Source organism: Poecilia formosa, unplaced genomic scaffold (genome assembly GCF_000485575.1).
Source record: "Poecilia formosa unplaced genomic scaffold, Poecilia_formosa-5.1.2 Scaffold269, whole genome shotgun sequence".
Taxonomy (NCBI): Eukaryota; Metazoa; Chordata; class Actinopteri; order Cyprinodontiformes; family Poeciliidae; genus Poecilia; species Poecilia formosa.
In genome coordinates, this window is record NW_006800208.1 from 702,649 (window position 1) to 720,146 (window position 17,498).

Genomic DNA, 17,498 nt, shown 5'->3' on the forward strand with positions numbered 1-17,498 from the left:
TAATTTGGTGACATTATATCTGCGTTATTTCTGGCATAATGGAGCAAAACACCACAAGGGAAATGTAGCTTCTTAAGAAAAAAAAAAAAAACTTACACTGGCATTTTTGATCGTTTTGCTGCGATATAATAAACGACAAAAACCACACCGCTAGTTCCCGCGTTAGTTAAATCCCTCGAGCAGTTACCAGATACTACTACCAGATACTATGTGGACACTCGCAGTACCGTGGTGTCGTGAATACTTCCTGGTAGTCCAGCGTCCCTTCCCATCAACCACACCTGCCGTCTCTCCAACGGCTGGGACGCCCCTTTGTCCACCTGCTTCGCTTTTCCCCGAGTGTCGAGCTAGAACTGTAGATGAGTTGGATGTCCTGCCCTCTGGTGGCCAAAAAGGGTTTACTTTTTCACTTTACGTGCTTTACGTGGATGAAAAGAAAAAAAAAATCAGCATGTAGAATCAAATGAAGACATACAACACCCTTTTCATGTTAATGACTTTAATTACTAAAGAAACAGGTTTGAACTGGAGCCATGATGCTTTTGTTACATCTGCCTGTCAGAGTGCAGACATGATAGAAGAGAAATATTGAGCTGCTTTGTCTGGACTTCCCTTTAATTCTGTGTTATTGTCCTTCCAGGCTTAATTATGTGAGAGAAAAAGAGAGAAATTGCTTAATTGCACACACACACAAACACACTTGCCTTTATCATCGTATTCTTGCTATATAGCATTCTTGTCCTTTTACAATAATTTATTCCGGCTCTCTGAGGAGCGTAAATAAGGATAAAGTGCTGTCACTATTAAAACACACAGCTTATCTCACTGCAGCGAATGAAGCACAAACTGTAAAAACATAAAAAAATAAAATAAAACGAAATAAAAACTGCATCCTTCTCATCCAAAATATTTTATCTCCTGTGTGACTTTCCTGATGTCTACACTGCCAAGCTGAAAATGATCCATTCAGAGGACAGCAACATGGTGTTTGCTCTGTATTACGTGGTCTACAACTTTGTAAATTTGAGCTTTCATTAAACACACCTTTCCATATATTTTTTCCCATGACTTGTATAAACGTAATGTAACACAGAGAAACATCTGCATGAAATCATGAAATAAAGCGGATGTAAAACAAAATGTTTTGGTTAAGTCGGCGAAACTAAAGCCGACTTTAGTTTCGGTTTTCAAAGTTTGGAACCAAACACCGGGGCTGATTTGGCATCGTTAGAGTTGCAGAAGTATATAAGTGGAGGATTATTTTATACATTCAGATACAACTGGTAGAAAAGTATTGCTAGTTGATGGAGAAAATGGTTCATTTCATAATGAGTCAAAACAAAAAGAACGAATAACATTTTCTATGGAATCCCATTTCTGCCAAGAAAATCCGACATCACAAAATTTTTATGTTAAATATCGCATAGAAGCTACATAAGCGATCTCAAAATTATTAATTATTATACTGTAATTCTATGACAAAGCTACAGTGGTTGATTTGAAAGCTATATTTTTTAGGGAGAAACCCAAATCCACTCTTATTACTGAAAATAGACGAGAAAATAGAAATCACTCCCATAAAAGTGTCAACCTTATGTGTTTGTTTTTAATAGGGCACACAAACCCTATTAATGTTTTTGGCTCTACAATGATTTGAAAACCCTTGTCCTCTTTGTTTTACTAAAATATTGTTACCATTATGTATAAATGACAAGATTTTAATGTAAAAAATCTGCTGACTCAGGGATAAGGCATGTATTTAGGCCTTATAATAAGAACTAGGGAGGTTGCTTAACGTAACTTAATGAGATAAGATCTCCTGAATTTAATTTCTTATGCTAAAAAAAAGCTGAAGACGTCCATGGTATAATATTATAATTATCTCAATCATGGCATAAAGCCAAAGTTTGCCATTTTTGTCATTTGTTTGAGTTTCAGTTTACTGTTTTGACATGGCCTCAACTTTACTCATTCACGCTGTTTTCTTTGAAGAAATGGCCTCCAGTATCTCCAGTATTTAAATCATGATTAGACGCAGAGTTGATCTGTGGAGCCGCTCAGAAGTCCCTAAATGCTGGTGGTGATCACATGTCGGGACCAAAGTGGCTGGAAACGTTAAAATACTGTAAAACGAAACGGTGTCAAATTTTCCCTCGCAGCTTCACCTTCTACTGATAAAAAATAAAAATGTGGAGAACTTCCTTTTTTCAGTCGAAATAAATTTGCTTGACGCTCCCGTCTTGTCTTCTCGTCAACATCCAGCCTCTCCATCCTTCAACGTGGGTCTACCACCTCCTGTGGAAACGATTCCTGGAAAACTAAAACACTGTCTGGCGTTTCAAAGCTGCACAGTCTCTAAACTGACAACGTATCGTCTCTTATTTAAATAAACCTCTTGATGCATTTCTCCGAAAAGATCCTCTTGTTTCTTGCGAGGCCCCTCAGGTTGAAGCACAGAATGAGTCTGTAGCGGTAGTTTGATGTGCGTGGGGAGGAGTGGAGTGTATTCTTGCATCCTACAGATGCTGCAGAGCCTCCTGGGCTTGTTCTGTGTACACGTCGTCTTTTTGCATCCAGGACCTGAAGCCGCCTCCGGCGTCGATTGGCGCTCCCCGCTGCGCGCCGCGCTGCTTGTCACGTGAAAAGAAGCTAAACCTGAAGAGACGACACAGAGAGGTTTGAAACACAGTCATGTCTGTGAGGTCAGGAACTGAACAAAACATGAAAAGCGGTGTTAGGAGTTAGGGTAACAGTGCTGTTAATGTCGCCCCCTCCAGGGCTCTTTGGGGATAGAGTTTAGTTGTGGTTTTAGATCTTGTTTAAATTTCATAGCAAAAAAACAAAAAACTAGGAGAAAGAAAATATTGTGCTTAGGGGAAATTCATTAGGAAAAATGTTGCAAATGATGTAAAAGATCTGATATAAATGTTTTTATTGCTCTCCGACTACTGACAGACCCAGAAGCAGCTGCAGAATTTATACTTTATACTTCGTACATTTTGTCAGCAACTCTTAATATCAGTGATACTTCCAGTTTCCACACAACTGCTTTTGGGTTTCATCAGTCTAGCAGCTAGACTCTAGCTGCTGCTTCAAGATGTTTTTCCATTATTCCATCCACAATGGAGGATATCGTAGTGAAACAATCCCACGGCATTATGCTACCATCACCAGCATCATCATCATCATCTCTTGATTTAGAGACGATGGCTCCTCAGTCCCAGTGAAAGGAACTTTTGGACAATCCCAACCATGTTGGACCAGTTTCAACGTAACAGTGCATGAGGACATGAGTGAGAGAGTCCAACATCAGTGTCTGACCTCACAAATGCTCTTTTGCGAGATTCTTTGATTCATTGACACTTAAAACGATTTAATTTTAAATATCCTACAGTGATCTTGTCTGTTAGATCTCTCAGAGGTCTAAATGATTTGAAAGTTACAGAATTTATTTTAAATTAATCTCTGCAGATTTTACTGTGAACCCTATAAATTGATCAGTGCAAACATTAGAAAGTGATTCACTAAAGAACATAAAGGCCAAAGTGATTGAGTGAAACAAAACTAACGTCTATTCTGACTGGCTGATTTATTTATTTTTTTTAATGATCCACCACAACAATCAGACAGCCCCACAATCAGCCAATCAGAATACTACAAAGGTGAGGCACATGCAGCGGGGTGGAGGCTGTTAGCAGGAACCGTGACGGGCTGAAAGCCAAAATAAAGTCATACAAGCGACATGAGGCGTCTGATTGGCTGTAAAGTGGGGTCATCTGGGATCAAACCAGCCGCCACCATCGGCATTATGGCTGTGAAGATCCTGTTGCACAGAGAGGAAGAGGAGGAAGAGGAGGAGGAAGAGGAGGGTGGGGGTGGGGGATGTAACAAAGGAGGAGGAGGAGGAGGAAGAGGGGGGGGGGGGGGGGGGATGTAACAAAAGTCATGTCAGAGTTCATTCACACACACACAATGAAACACTAGCTGCGTTTCCATCCACCATAAAACTGTGAAATTTGGAATTATGAAAATAAATTTGCTGAATGGAAACAAGGCAATTCCGGAAAAAAAACCCTCAAGTTTCTCGATAAAAATGTTTTTTTCTGCCATATCGAAATTAGCGTTTTTCGCAAAACTACAACGGAAATACTTTTTTCGCAGTTCAAGAGTCAACAACTGGATGTTACTGCTAGCGGAAATGATGAAGAAGACGACAGGAAGTGGTAGGAGGATGTTTCGCAATGACTTACGACATGAACAAACTTATTCACGTGTGATTTTAATTGCATTTCTAATTTAACGGAAACACCGTAATTGTGAAATTGTAGTTTGTTTGTTTTTTTAACATTAGCGGAATATCAACAGTTTTGCGCACATTTGTAGTGGAAACGGAGCTACTGTATTCCTGACTTTAAATACATAGTGCTGTTCTTGAAACTTTTCGTAGTTATTATTAGTTCTCCTAAACTACAATAAAGCAAGCATGAAGAGACAATAATGGTCTCAAGCACCAAAAAAGCCAACATGTGAGGAGAAGCTGTTTTAAACTGCACATAAAGGCCTTCATTAACAACAATTTAAAAAGACAATCATGTTTGTAGAGTGTAGGTGGAGAGTGTTAGTGACAAACACAGAAAAGGCAACAACAAAAGCGGGAAAAGAATTTCCCGGATCGTCAGATTTCTACCTAGTGGCTACTTATGGTAGATCACTGGGTTTGTGTTTGGTAGCGAAAGTTTTCAGAGAACATACATTTTCCCATGCAGCCACAAAGAGCACATATTTAGAGTTCAGCAAGTTTCACTGTGTAACCTCTAGTTTATTTTCACAGCCAGACAAACGCAGGAAGAGACTGTCGCAATGTGCTGTTTTCCTCAGATGACCAATAACAGAATTTCTTTTGGATGTGTGTATGTGTGTGTGTAAGGTTGTGATGTACTGCTACAAGCTTGAAATAAAGTTATGAACCTGCAGATCCGCTTCTCTGGGAGATAAACGGCTGAAGCAAGAAAGCAAAACGACACCCTTTGATTTGCACATGCAAACTAATCATTTGCCTTAACGCAGAGCAGGGAGGGAGACTGTGACAGGCTGCTGCCCACCCTACAGGTCAGGTGTGTTTGTGGGCATGAAGCTGTGACTTACAGTCGCTTGATTCCCGATTCGGGCTGGGCGGACGACCGAGAGCGGGTCCTCAGCTCAGGGGAGGGAGACGGAGAAGGAGTTGCGATGTCATCGTCTACTTCATCACTGTGAAAAGAAACGATTACAGTCATCAAGCACATATGTGTGGAAAATGCAGGATGAAAGTGTTTCCTCTGAATACGCTAACAAATCAAGAAAAATGCATTTTACACAAGAACATGTTGGCAATGAACAAAAGAATGTGGCAATGTGTTTATTTTATTGCGAAATGAGTGCAGAAAACTAAGTGAGAAAGAGCCATATTGTACCAAGTGGTGAATTGAATGAAACTTGGACTAGCACCATAGAAATACATTGAAGTATACATGAGTTGAGGCTCATGAAGAAAATATTTGGACAAATGCTTGTTTTTCCAAATATTGTTGGATTATAAAACTTTACTAAATAAATAGTTTTTATTGAAGTCTTCAAGCAGGACTCTCATATTTTACTTTTGTTGGGTTTATTTAGCCTCTTACAAGTATCTGAAAAATAAAGATCCTGGACGAGCCCCCAATTTATTTACAGCAACAACCATTCCAAGACGGACACAGACAATTTAATAGTAGATAGATTTTTGCACTCACTGTACACTTTCAGTAAAAAAAAATACCATTATGATTGGGTGACTGTATTGTACTCATTGTTATAACTTTTGACAATATTATCGATATCTCTTCTTTTGTTTATTTATAACGTGGAATGTTCATATAATTTATAATGGGTACAGATAGAAGAATGACACTGTGGAAAATTGTTACTATTTGTTGTTTAAAAAGATATAGACAGATGAGGATGACTCAAAGGTACGATGCAACAAGAGAAACCACAGTATGCAAAGTGATCTTTTTTCGTTCCAAATAGCATCACATCAACAGGAAATCAGCCCAGCATGAAGGCCAGAAGAAGAACGATTGAAAGGAAGCAGCTCTGTTATTGTTAGTCCAGTCATAAGCTAGGAAGAATCCACTCCACTCCATCTACCTCTTGTAGTACGTCAGCTCTTCCTGCAGTAGGAACACTTTGGCCTTCAGCTCATTCCTCTCGTGCAAGACGTCCCTCAGCTCCTGCAGCGTGAAGCGGGGCCGGTTGGGGTCTTTCGGGTCCACTCCGCCCGACTCCTCCTCGCACATCGCCTCCTGCCGAGACAGTGGTGCATCACATAGAGTGAACTAAACCGGCCAGCATGGAAGGAGGAGGAAGCGGGTACGAGGCGAGGATACCTTGGTGAAATATTGGAACACACCAGGCATGTCCTCGTCACACATCGCCTCCTGGTGGCAGATGTTGGACTTCAAGTCAGATATGAGCGTTTTTGTTTTGTTTTTTTTTGTTTAAAACATGTAATTAGTTTGTCTGTATCTCTTTTGTCTTAAAGATGTGACGTGTTTCTCACTTTTAACTCAGCAAACCAGAAACAATCGCATTCGGTTAAAGAAAAACACCCCAAACACATGCAGCTCACTAAGCCACGCAGGGACTGGTTAGAATTTACTCTTATGGATACAAGTTTTAAAGGAACAACGTCTGACATCATACATTTAATTACAATTTTTTCCAAATTCAATCAGTTTTCCAATTTTTAAATGGACACCACTTTCTCATTTATGACAAAATAAGTGAACACTCAACTGAGGCCACAGAACAGAAGAAATAAGGAAAAATGTTTTCTGCTGAAGCTGCTGACCTCCGGGGTTCACACAAACACCAAAAGAGAGACGCGCTTTTCAGCAGGCGGCCTCTGTGGATAATGACGCTGCAATTTACAGGAGTTATTAGCCATTTGACAGTATGGTTATTACTACAAAAGTTATTTATGTACAAATGTACATCATTTCTCACCGCATCAGATAAATGTTCTTAAAAAGGTATTCATGTCGCCTTCTGGTATGAACAGTAGAAGAGGGCTTGTTGGAGAGAAATATCAACAGAGCTGTCCGAGAGCATTTCTGCATAAAACACGGCGACAAACTTCTGATCAATCACATGACACTTCGACTGGGCCTGGCGTCAAGTTCGGGAGGCGGATGCTTCTCTGTGAACAAAATGATGTGATTTCTGTCGCGCGTCTACGTCAGTCAGAGTCGATCGCGGCTCTTCAGATGAAGTATGTGGGGAATTCACAGAACTACACACCTGTCTTGTACTGGTCCGTTTTTACGTTCTTAATCATCAATATGTCCCAGAGAAACTGGAAAAGTGTTCAATTTTCTTATTTTAGGAACACTTCTGCTAACATTGTAGCAGTCATATAGTATAGTTTTAATGACTAATAGGTTGAAAATGGCTGATTTTAAGTGTTGTGTATGTTTTGGTGGGTGGGCTTGTCGGTGTCTATTATTGTCTATTATTTTCAACAGGGAAACATGTTTTCATATTCAGACACTCAATATATAAATGATCTATTCCAACCAATTTCATTTGAGGTTCAGAGTTTCCACTGAATATTTTACTGATGTGACATTTTTATCTCCACATGAGATCCTTTGATCTTTTTGTTGCACGTTGGGAGTTTCCAACGAACACACAGATGATTAAATATAACCTCTAAAAATAAATCGTCTAATATTTCTAAGTCTATTGCTGCCTAAAACACCTGCTAAAAAATCCCCCACTTGTTTCTTTTTGGTTGGAAGATGAACCAGCCTTTCAGGGTTTGTTGATCACTGAAACAACAACTTCAAGTGCCGCCTGAGGTTGAGTCGTCATGCTGATCTATATTTAGAGGCATCGTCAGTGCAGTCATCTAAAAGTTCTCACCCACTTGGCGGGAGAGGAAAAAACAAATCCCCCGCTGACACGTGTTAGTTTTCAGACTGCCATGCAGAGCCACTCCGCCCGCGTCACGCCGTTAGACCGGCAGCTTTTTGAAGCCGTCGTCGTGGAGAAAACTAAACATCACGCCAGCCTGCATTACCCAAAGCCACGCAGCTTCGTCCTCTGCCTCCTCATCTTCATTTCCTTCTGAGCTGAGGAAGGAAGTATGGGTCTGCGGAGGCGGCTCGAAGCCCCCCGCCGTCAGCCGGCAGGCGCCCGGTCTGTCTGACCAACCCTCAGTGCTCAAAACCACTGCGGCGCTCTTATCCCGCTGGCGAAATGAAAAACACTTTATTATTCCCCAAACAGTCTCTGAGGTAAATGTGACGGAAGATCTTCAGCAGAATGTTTCTGCGCATCAACTTGGAGGATTTAACTTTAATTTTTAAAAAACGTGTTTCATTTAAATTTTTTAAACCTTCACTGTGTCGAGACAATGCAGGATGAAGCACATAAACTGGGTCCCAATGCTTACTGCAGAAATCCATTGCTCAGTCAAAAACAACCAATCAGAGCCAAGAGGAGGGTCTTAGCACTGTCAATCACCCTCATGGATGCAACGCTCACACCCTTGCCCTTGCTCTTTGCTAGGCTACAGCTTGTTCTGCCATGAATGCCAAGGCTAGTTAGCCTGGTGGTGGATATAAAGTTTTCCTGGAATGATGTCTTGGTTTTCCACCATTAGCACATTTAGCAGCGCGTATGCAAGCTTAACTGACAGCGCTAAGATCCTCCTCCTGGCTGTGACTGGTTGCTTTAGACCAGGAACAATGCATTTATGGGAGGAGTTTTATTTTTTCACTATTTCACATACTAGCATGACATAGTGACAGTTTTAAGAAACATGTAAAAAAATAAAATGAAATAGTGTTTATAAAAATTGCATAAGGCAGCTTGAAAGAGAAATTGAGGTTATACTATGGAAACATAAAAAACAGCAAAGCTACAGAGAAAAACCTTGACGAGTCCATGGAGGAAACACATCTATCACAGCTGAATGAAGTCACTTCTTTTGTCTCGTTAAACCGCCGACATTAAATACGAGCAAATATTTAAATTCCAAGCGTCTCAGAGTTGTCCCTGATATATTTAAAAGCAGCTGTCAGCCTGAACTTGATCTCTGTGCGTCTCTCACCTCTGCCGGTGACGGCGGCTGAGGCACCAGGAGCTCCTCGGGCCTCTGCGCCGTCGGCTCTCCGTGGAGACGCTCCCGTAGGCGCGTCACTTCCTGCCGCAGGGCGCAGACTTCCTGCGCCTGTGCCTGGGCGCCGGCCTCCAGCTCCACCTTCTGCCCGATCAGCGCTTTGCCCTGAGCCTCCACCACGGAGATCTTGTGCCGCAGGTCGTGGTTGATTTTCATGAGGCGAGACTGCTGCTGCTGGAGCTGCAGGAGGAAAAGACGGAGTTGTTTTAAACATACAAAATAAACAAATAAAACAAGAGAAATAACAAGTAAAATGATTTATGAAGTTTCTGTAAATGCAATTGTCCTTCAAAAAAGGGGATAGTTACAATCTGGAGGACAATCCAGAACAAATTCGCTGGTTAAGATCATCTACACTGCAGTGTTGAATGCATGAGGCCATAACAGAAGGTTAACTTTAACGGCCAATCAAACGTAAGGCAGATATGCAACAATGTGGAGGGAGTATTAAAAAAAAAAGAAATTTGATGCCAACATTGTAAAAACACAAAATCTTACCATGTATATCTGACGTAGTCTTTGGTGCAATTATCTTAATTCATTTGAAATAAGAAAATATAATTTACAAGTTATTTTTCAGTAAGATATAGGAGCTTGTTTTAAATCAATAATTCCTTAATATTGATGAAGAAGTACTAGTTCAACTGGCAGATTTTTCACTAATAATAGATTTAATTCCATGTTACAAGTGAAATAATCTGCTAGTGGAACTTGCACTTTTTCATCAATATTCAGGAATTATTAACTTAAAACAAGCTCCTGTATCTTTCTAAAAAAGTTACTTGTAAGTTATTTCAGTCTTTTCCCCCAAGTATTCTAAGATATTCTCGCTAGAAACTAGACAAAACCACTTGGTAAGATGTTGTGTTTTTGCGGTGTAAGTTTCTCCTGCCATTCTCTTTGACGCCCCTTTGCAGAGGAAGTGGCCTTACTGCTTCTACGTCCTCGTTTTTCAACGTTAGCTCGCGGTCCTTCGCTCGAATCTCATCCCTCTGCTTGTCCACCACCTCCTTCAGCTTCATCATCACCTGCTTCTCCCTCTCCGTCATCCCTGGAAGAGAGCAGCTGAGTGTTGGACTGCAAACTGAGAAGATCTATTTCTGACATTTTTTTTTTTTTAATCCCCAGCGTTTATTAGCAGAGAGAGAGGGGGGAGAAGCCACGGAGGCCGATTTGTGTGCGAGTCTGGCAGGTGTTGACCAGCACTGAGGCTGGTCTGTCCGGCGGGGCGGCGGGATCACTGCGGCCTCTGTGTCGGACGACACAGAGGTCGAGACGAGGCGGACACAGAGAAGGCTTTCTTTGTGTGCGCCTCTGTGCGAGGCCGTTGAGCGAAGAACTGAGAGACATGTAGCGGACTTTTTACGTTTTGTTTTGTTTTTTGAAGAGAAAATGTCAAATTCCACAACGTGAAAATACAAAATTGACCTTTCCGGGTCGTAACCTCAAGCAACAGAAGAACAAAGCATTTCTCTCAAATATGTTTAAAGCAACTTCTGCAGAGAAATGAAAGAGAATTAGGTTTATTCCTGGCATTAACTTTAAAACAGGAAACGACAACATCTGTATTCTCATTAACAAGATTAATATGCTATATTGGCATGGATTAGCTAACATTATAACCTTAGACGGTTTTGGTTAGAAGAAAATGCTGCAAAATCTTTCACCTTTTGTCTTTGGGTGACACTTCAGTCACTGAAGCTTTGAGTCCAATTTTCATCTCATTGTGTTTTAATAAATCATTAAAATGTTATTCATCTCCATTATGATGGAACGTGAACTATCGTTTCCCACTTGGATGAACAGGTGTAAACATTTCCACTGTCCAAAGGAAGAAAAAAAATCAATTACGTAGCGCATTGAAGTAGTGTGAAGTAATAATAAGATCAAGTCAGTAAAACAAACATGAGCTCCGAACGTCTCTACATATATTATGTCATAAAGAGGATTCTAATAGTTTTGGGTTTTTCATTGTAGTTTAGTTTTATTTCTTTGTGACTTTTTGTTTGTATATTTCATTTAGTCTTAGTTTTTAGAATGCGTTTGTGAGTTTTTGTTAGTTCCTATTAGATCAGTGTTGTTTAGTTTTAATTTAGTCTTTATTAGTCGTCTCAGTTTTTTCAGACTTTGGTTCATTTTTTGGTTCAGAATTCAAAGTGTTGCATTGTGATTATGAACACATCAATTTGGTCAGTAAATACTCAGCAGAAGATCCCATTTTCTAAAAATGTATTCAGTTATTACAAAGCAAATGACAGATTCTGGTGTTTTCTCCCAACTTTTGCTGAAGCCATTTTGCGTCAAGCAGAATATTGAGCTTCGTAATTTGCAGGCGTCCAACATGAACTGTTTGTGTGTGGGAAATGAATCTAGTCGAAAGCCCAATAAATAGATTCACAAACACGAAAACAAAGAACATTTATGATTTCAGTATGTTTTAGTTTTATAAACGCATGATATAGTTCCAGTTTTTCTTCACTAATTACCGTTTCTATTTACTTTAGTTAACGAAAACGTTTCCTCAATTTCAGTTTTCGCCATTTCGTTACGTTTTAGTTTTAACCGTGACGACCTTTGGTGAGAAGAACACGTGACCTCCGGGTCTCTACGGCGTGCTCTCAGGAGCGCCGGCCTCACCCTCGTGCCTCTGCAGGTCCTCCTCGTTCACAGAGTCTTTGAGGGACATGTTGGACAGGAGGTTCTTGTTCTCCTCCTGCAGCTGAGCGATCTGGGACAGGAGGTCCTGGGCCTCTCCCCGCCACACGTCCTCCACCCGCTCCAACTCCTGAACACACACATTTTTAAACAAATCATTATTACACGACTTAAATCTCAAAGTGAAGCTCCATAATCTGCTGATCTGACCCAGATCCAGAGATGTAGCGGTGCTGTCTCACTTTAAGTGAGAACTAATAAGGAACGAGTTTTCATTTCACGACAGCGTGAACATCCTGGCTAACACAGGGTCTGTATCTGAGTCATGTCTTTAAATTTTACACCACAGTAAAGTCTGATTCACAGCAAATCAGAATTCAGTTATTGTCACTGCGCAAGAAAGCACGACAACATTTCAAAAGATAGAACAAAAAACACAAACATCATAAGACATGGGTAGACAGGTGCCTGAAGCTGCAGTCAATAGCATTTTCTTTTGGAAAGTTGCTAAATATGGCGACAAAGTTGCTAAATTAACAACGGCAGAGACGTGACCTGGTGGGCGGTTTGACGTTAACATCAGCCGATCACTTATGTCCCAAAATAAAGGATTTCTGGGCCTACTTATCGGAGCAATCCTATTGTGGAGGGTAAAGTCAGAACAATGTGATGGCCCCTCTCCAACTTGTTGCTGTGCACTGCTTGTCAGCTGGCTGAAAGTATGCTAGTACATCTAGAAGCAATAGTCATGGGCTGTTATTAAGGTAACCAGCTAACCCCAAATAACTGTGATACACAGCAACACACCGTCTTCAGTCAGAGGCTTTTCATACGGCTGCTGTGACACAAACTGCTGCAGTATTCTGCGTGGCTCTACCTCTGAATGTAGGAAGGTTTCTATACATTTTTCAGAATTATATCAAAAATTCCAAATAACGATGAATAAAGGCTTTTCATGAGCTGCATTAGAAACAGCTGGTTCTGGTTCTGCAGCTGAGGAAGAGCTACTATTAACTCTGCGTTTAGACCTGACTGACGTAAAGAAAGGATCTCTCAAATTTTCCACTTGGTTAAACTGCTCTGCTCAGGATAATCTCTCACTCTGAGAGATTTTGACTCATCTAAGTAAATGAACCCTTGAGATGCCATCCAGGTCAACTCCATCAACAAGACGGGAGATGAATCATCTGGAAGAACCGCTGAAATGAAACCGACCAGGATAATTAATGTATTGTTAGCAACTCTCTGTGCGCTGCAGCACCGAGACAGAAGGAAACGAGTCAGTTCATCTGTTTGTTTTTTAGGTTTGTCTGTTCATTTAGACAGCACACCTCTTTTTTTCTTTAATATTATAATATCTACTGACTGATCTGATATTATTGAAGCCAGAAGTTTACAGTCACCTTTCCTCTCACGTTAAATCAGACCAAGCTTTTCTTATTTTAGGCCGGTTATACGACATTAACAAATAAATCTCTGACATATTCACTCATCGTCGGGGCATTTAGCAAATAGAAATAATTGTTGTAATTTTAACTAACCTAAAACAAGAGAAGTTTGGTTTGTTTCAACTTCAGAGAGTGAGGGGAAAAAAACCATATGTATCTTTATATTTCTGGTTTCAAGTTTAAATAGTGTGTGAAACGTCCGTTTCAGTTGTGTTGCAGTTATTCTTATTTTCCAATAATGTTTAAAATAAACTAAAAAGAAAAAGAAAAAAGAAACTAAATCCAGAGAGTTTAAATCATCTGATGACCTTTGTTCAAAAGCAAGCGCACCTCAAGAGAAGGTCAGCTAATGTTCCTGGAGTTACAGAAAAAAACATTTCAGCTTCTTATTGTGTGTTAGAAAGAGAGAGAGAGAGAAAAAAAGCAAAGTGCCCTCATTAGTTTTGTAGGGATAAAACTACCACAAAAACCTTAACCTGCTATCTGTCCTACTCACATTTCTTCCACGAGAGCGTTTGAGGTATTCTGCGCGTGAAACTCAACGCAGCTCGGTCGCACTTTTCTCGCACGCGCGCCAGCCACGGCGTCCACTATCTCACAGTCATGAGACCCAGTTAATCAGTCTGCTGCCGACTCTGTCACTGTCACGAGAAGCTGACCTGGAAACTGTTTTACGGCACGCAGCAGACCGACTGCTACCGCTAAATAAAAATCACAGCATGCCCATGTTTTCCTTTATCAGCTGCAGCTGTAAAATGTGAAGCAGAATGTTACGTTATGTTTACATATCGAGATTTTTACTCGTAGTTTTTGTTATTATACTGTTTAGCTGTTTATTTCAATGTATTCTCAGATTAAATCATTTCATTTTGTTCTCTAAAGTCTGGTTTCGTACTTTGCAACTGCATATATTTAGTAATTTTATTGAGAGTTTATGCAAAAAACTCAAAGAACTTAAGTTTGTATCATAATTTTTATTTTTTTTTTTTGAAAAATTGAATGGGCATGAATATTTTTACAAGTTACTGTATATCAGGGGTGTCAAAGGTGAGGCTCGGGTTGTTTGCAGTCCTTTGAATAATTTTGTGCAGCCTTAGTTCAACAGCGGAGCTCAAGTCTAGTAAATGGACACTTTATTTTATCTTTTAGGGTGATAATTTCAGATAAATAAAATATTCTTCAAATAAAAAGAAAATATTAGGCACTTGATTGACCCCTTTTCTGCTTCATCTTCATTTCGGAGTCAATGTAACTACAATACCGTGTAAATACAACTAAATTTTATTCTTTTGAATAAGATTTTAGAGCACAAAACAACCTATCACCTCAGGCATATTGTTAGCCCTTTATAACAATAAAGAAATATGAAAGTTGTCTGGAGGTTTCCTTGTAAGTGCTGCTGAAACGCAGATTTAATGTCAGTATTTAGTAAAAATACTTTATTATTTTTAAACTACGTCCAGATTTATTGCATTTGAAATTTGCTCTTAATTCATTAGTCAAATATTTTCAGCCCTTTCATGACTTTAACTTGTATCCTTAAAAGATTCACTTACATATTTATTTTTATACTTCAATAATATTTTAATGAAGTAATTTCTCTTGGGTTAAATTTTCAGTAAGCACACTGTAGTGAGACCGGCGCAGTGAGTCGGTAGAACCAGACCAACATGGCTCTCCCTCGGTCAGTCAGTCTGCCGTGCTGCCCCGCTCTGTCACACCTGTCTGTGCTTCTTCTCCTTCTCCAGCCGGTCTATCCGCTCCAGCCGCAACCTGTCCAGCTCCAGCCGCAGCTCCTCGATGTCCGGGCTCATGCTGCTGCGGCTCACCATCACCTCCAGGATCTCAAGCACCCGCACCACTTTGGGCATCAGCCGGGACAGAGCCTCGCAGCCGTACTGGTCTATGATCCGCTCGAACTCCTGGCCCACCACCGCCGCGATGTCGTAGACGTCCATCACCGTGAGGTCGGCGACGTTCTTCTCCAGAGCCGAGCCGAAGTCCTCCATCATGACGGGATGTTTCGGCCCTCCCGGTTTCCTACGCTTCCTTCGCCACAACAAACTTCCTTCCCCGAGACGAACAAGTCAGCCAAGTTCCACCCCGGACGATTTCGCTTCACAACCAGGGCCGAAATAAACCATAAAGGAATTTAAAACACTAAAACCACCAATTATTCAGCGTTTGACGCTCATTCCAAGCTTCGAATCGATTTGTTTGGAATGAAAATCGCAGTCGTCCCATTGCTGCCCGGCCGGAGCGGATGTCCCCTGGAAGCTAGCGGGTAACATTGTCAATGAGCACAATGATAGCAGCGGTGAAGGAGCAGAACTTCCGGCGAGGCGACTCAAAATAAAACTCAAAAAATTAAGTCTGTTTCTAATTAAAAATTCTTAATTTTATTTAGGAGTACGGTGTGCATGTGTTTTGTTTTTATGTGTTGATACGTACATTTTTATTTAAGTTTCTCCGCTGCTGTTATTTATCCCCTGTTAGTTAATTGTCCCACTGTTTAAACTAAATCCAGATGTTGGTGTTAAGTAGCAATAAAAAAAAGTTATTCATGGAAGTCAATTTTCGCCACTCTGATGAAAAAAAACCCTTAAATGTCATAAGTATGACTCAACTATTTTATGAGATAATAATGAGATAGGTACAAAAATCTAATTAGTATCATATAATAATGAGGTAGCTAGTCATTATTGAGAGTATCTCATTATGAAATAACTAAGTCATAATTAGCTTTAGATATCATGAGATGCTATCTCCTTACAGTTTCTCGAAATAATGAGACGCTAATCTGATGCTAATCTGAATGCTATCTCCTTGCAGCATTTCATAATAATGAGACGCTAGTAGGAGATAGGAGAAATTAGCTGATGAGCTAATTTCAGATTAGCATCTCATGATGTTTTTCTTCAACACATCTTTATCTTATGAGATGCTATCTCCTTAGCATCTCAAACTATTGAGATGCTAAGGAGATAGCATCTCCTTAGCTAAGGAGATAGCATCTCATTATACTATCAAGATCTCATTATTATGAGACGCTATCTCATAATAATTATGAGCGATGAGACACAAGTTTTCTTTCTCTTCATGTGTGGCGGAAATGGGCTTCCGTGATTCTACAAGTAGTTTTTCTGCACCATAATTTTTTACTTGAGTAATGTAATTTGAAGTAACCTTACTCTTACTTGATTACAATTACTGACTGCTCTACCCACCTTTAGTTACTTCACTAAATGAAAAAAAGCTTAGCTAAAATTACACCAGATGCAAATAGTTTAAACAAGTGAAATGTCTTGTTCGTACACAAACTGCTGAGCCCAGGTCACAATAAATATTGTTACCAGAAGCACTATGTTCTAAGTTATATGCAATACCTACTGTACGTGTTGGTTTCAAAGGTTTACCGTCCAGATAGATAAATATGGAATATTTTGGGATAAAATTTCGCATTTTAAACATGTTATTATTTCTGTTATTGCAACGTCTTGTCACAAGAGGGCGGTGTGACACAACTAATATCTGCAGTCATTCAATCGTGCTGCAATGGAGCTGATGAAGGTGAGAAGTAAATATTTTTTGACTGTTTTTTGACGTTATGTAATAATGTGTGACGTAGTAATTGATTTGAACTGGATACTTATGTTTGGACAAAAAGAACTAAGCAGACTGTGCTGGATTGTCCTGCTTTTACTATCATCTTCCACCTGAATACTAATGAGAACCACTCCAATAACCTAGTCATTAGATAAAACAATTTTTCAGCTCTATCACTTTTTTGAGTTTCAAATTATATTTTTAAGTGCATAAAGTAAGAAAAAAACAACAATAACAAAAAAAAAGAAAACTTGGCGGTGCTTTTCAACCTGCTGCTGCTTCTGCTCCCTCTCGTGCTGCTGCTGCCTTTTGTGATAATTGATTGATTTTTTTTAAGACTGATGGTCCACATAAACACAATAAATCAAAGACACATAATACATAATGCACAACAATAAAAACATAAACGACATGCACAGCTATGCACATTTTTAGACTTGCTTTTTGCAAATTAGACACAAAATGCCAGTTTTAATGGCAACTTCAATTTTATGCCATTGCTCTTTTTGAGATTCCAGATTAAAAAAAAAAAAAAGGTAGGTAAACATGAGGGTTAAATTTTTACTCTTACCACCGCTGGAGAG

General features: G+C 39.9%; 1 protein-coding gene across 6 annotated transcripts; it reads right to left on the reverse strand.

The window, feature by feature from the left end:
- Positions 1-482: 482 nt before the first annotated feature.
- rilpl1 (Rab interacting lysosomal protein-like 1) lies at positions 483-15,647 on the reverse strand. Of its 6 annotated transcripts, XM_016681106.1 has the most exons (10): positions 15,030-15,647; positions 11,843-11,990; positions 10,138-10,256; positions 9,137-9,385; positions 8,102-8,272; positions 6,408-6,458; positions 6,169-6,323; positions 5,146-5,250; positions 3,736-3,823; positions 2,562-2,655 (listed from the first exon to the last, which is right to left on the reverse strand). In XM_016681106.1, the coding sequence occupies exons 1-10, from the start codon at positions 15,318-15,320 to the stop codon at positions 2,650-2,652; spliced, it is 1,383 nt and encodes a 460-aa protein (XP_016536592.1). In that variant the 5' UTR covers positions 15,321-15,647; the 3' UTR covers positions 2,562-2,649. The 6 variants fall into 6 exon arrangements, with proteins under 6 accessions (XP_016536591.1, XP_016536595.1, XP_007570900.1 ...); XM_016681105.1 differs by lacking the exon at positions 3,736-3,823 and having other exon boundaries at positions 483-2,655; positions 15,030-15,641; XM_016681109.1 differs by lacking the exons at positions 3,736-3,823; positions 15,030-15,647 and adding an exon at positions 13,805-13,888 and having other exon boundaries at positions 483-2,655.
- Positions 15,648-17,498: the final 1,851 nt, after the last annotated feature.

Coding starts and splice junctions, on each gene's coding strand:
- rilpl1 (XM_016681105.1), bottom strand. CDS start 15,320: ATGATGGAGGACTTCGGCTCGGCTCTGGAGAAGAACGTCGCCGACCTC. Junction 11,991..15,029: donor AGGAGAAGAAGCACAGACAG/GTGTGACAGAGC, acceptor GTGTGTGTTCAG/GAGTTGGAGCGGGTGGAGGA. Junction 9,386..10,137: donor AAAACGAGGACGTAGAAGCA/GTAAGGCCACTT, acceptor TTCCTCCTGCAG/CTCCAGCAGCAGCAGTCTCG.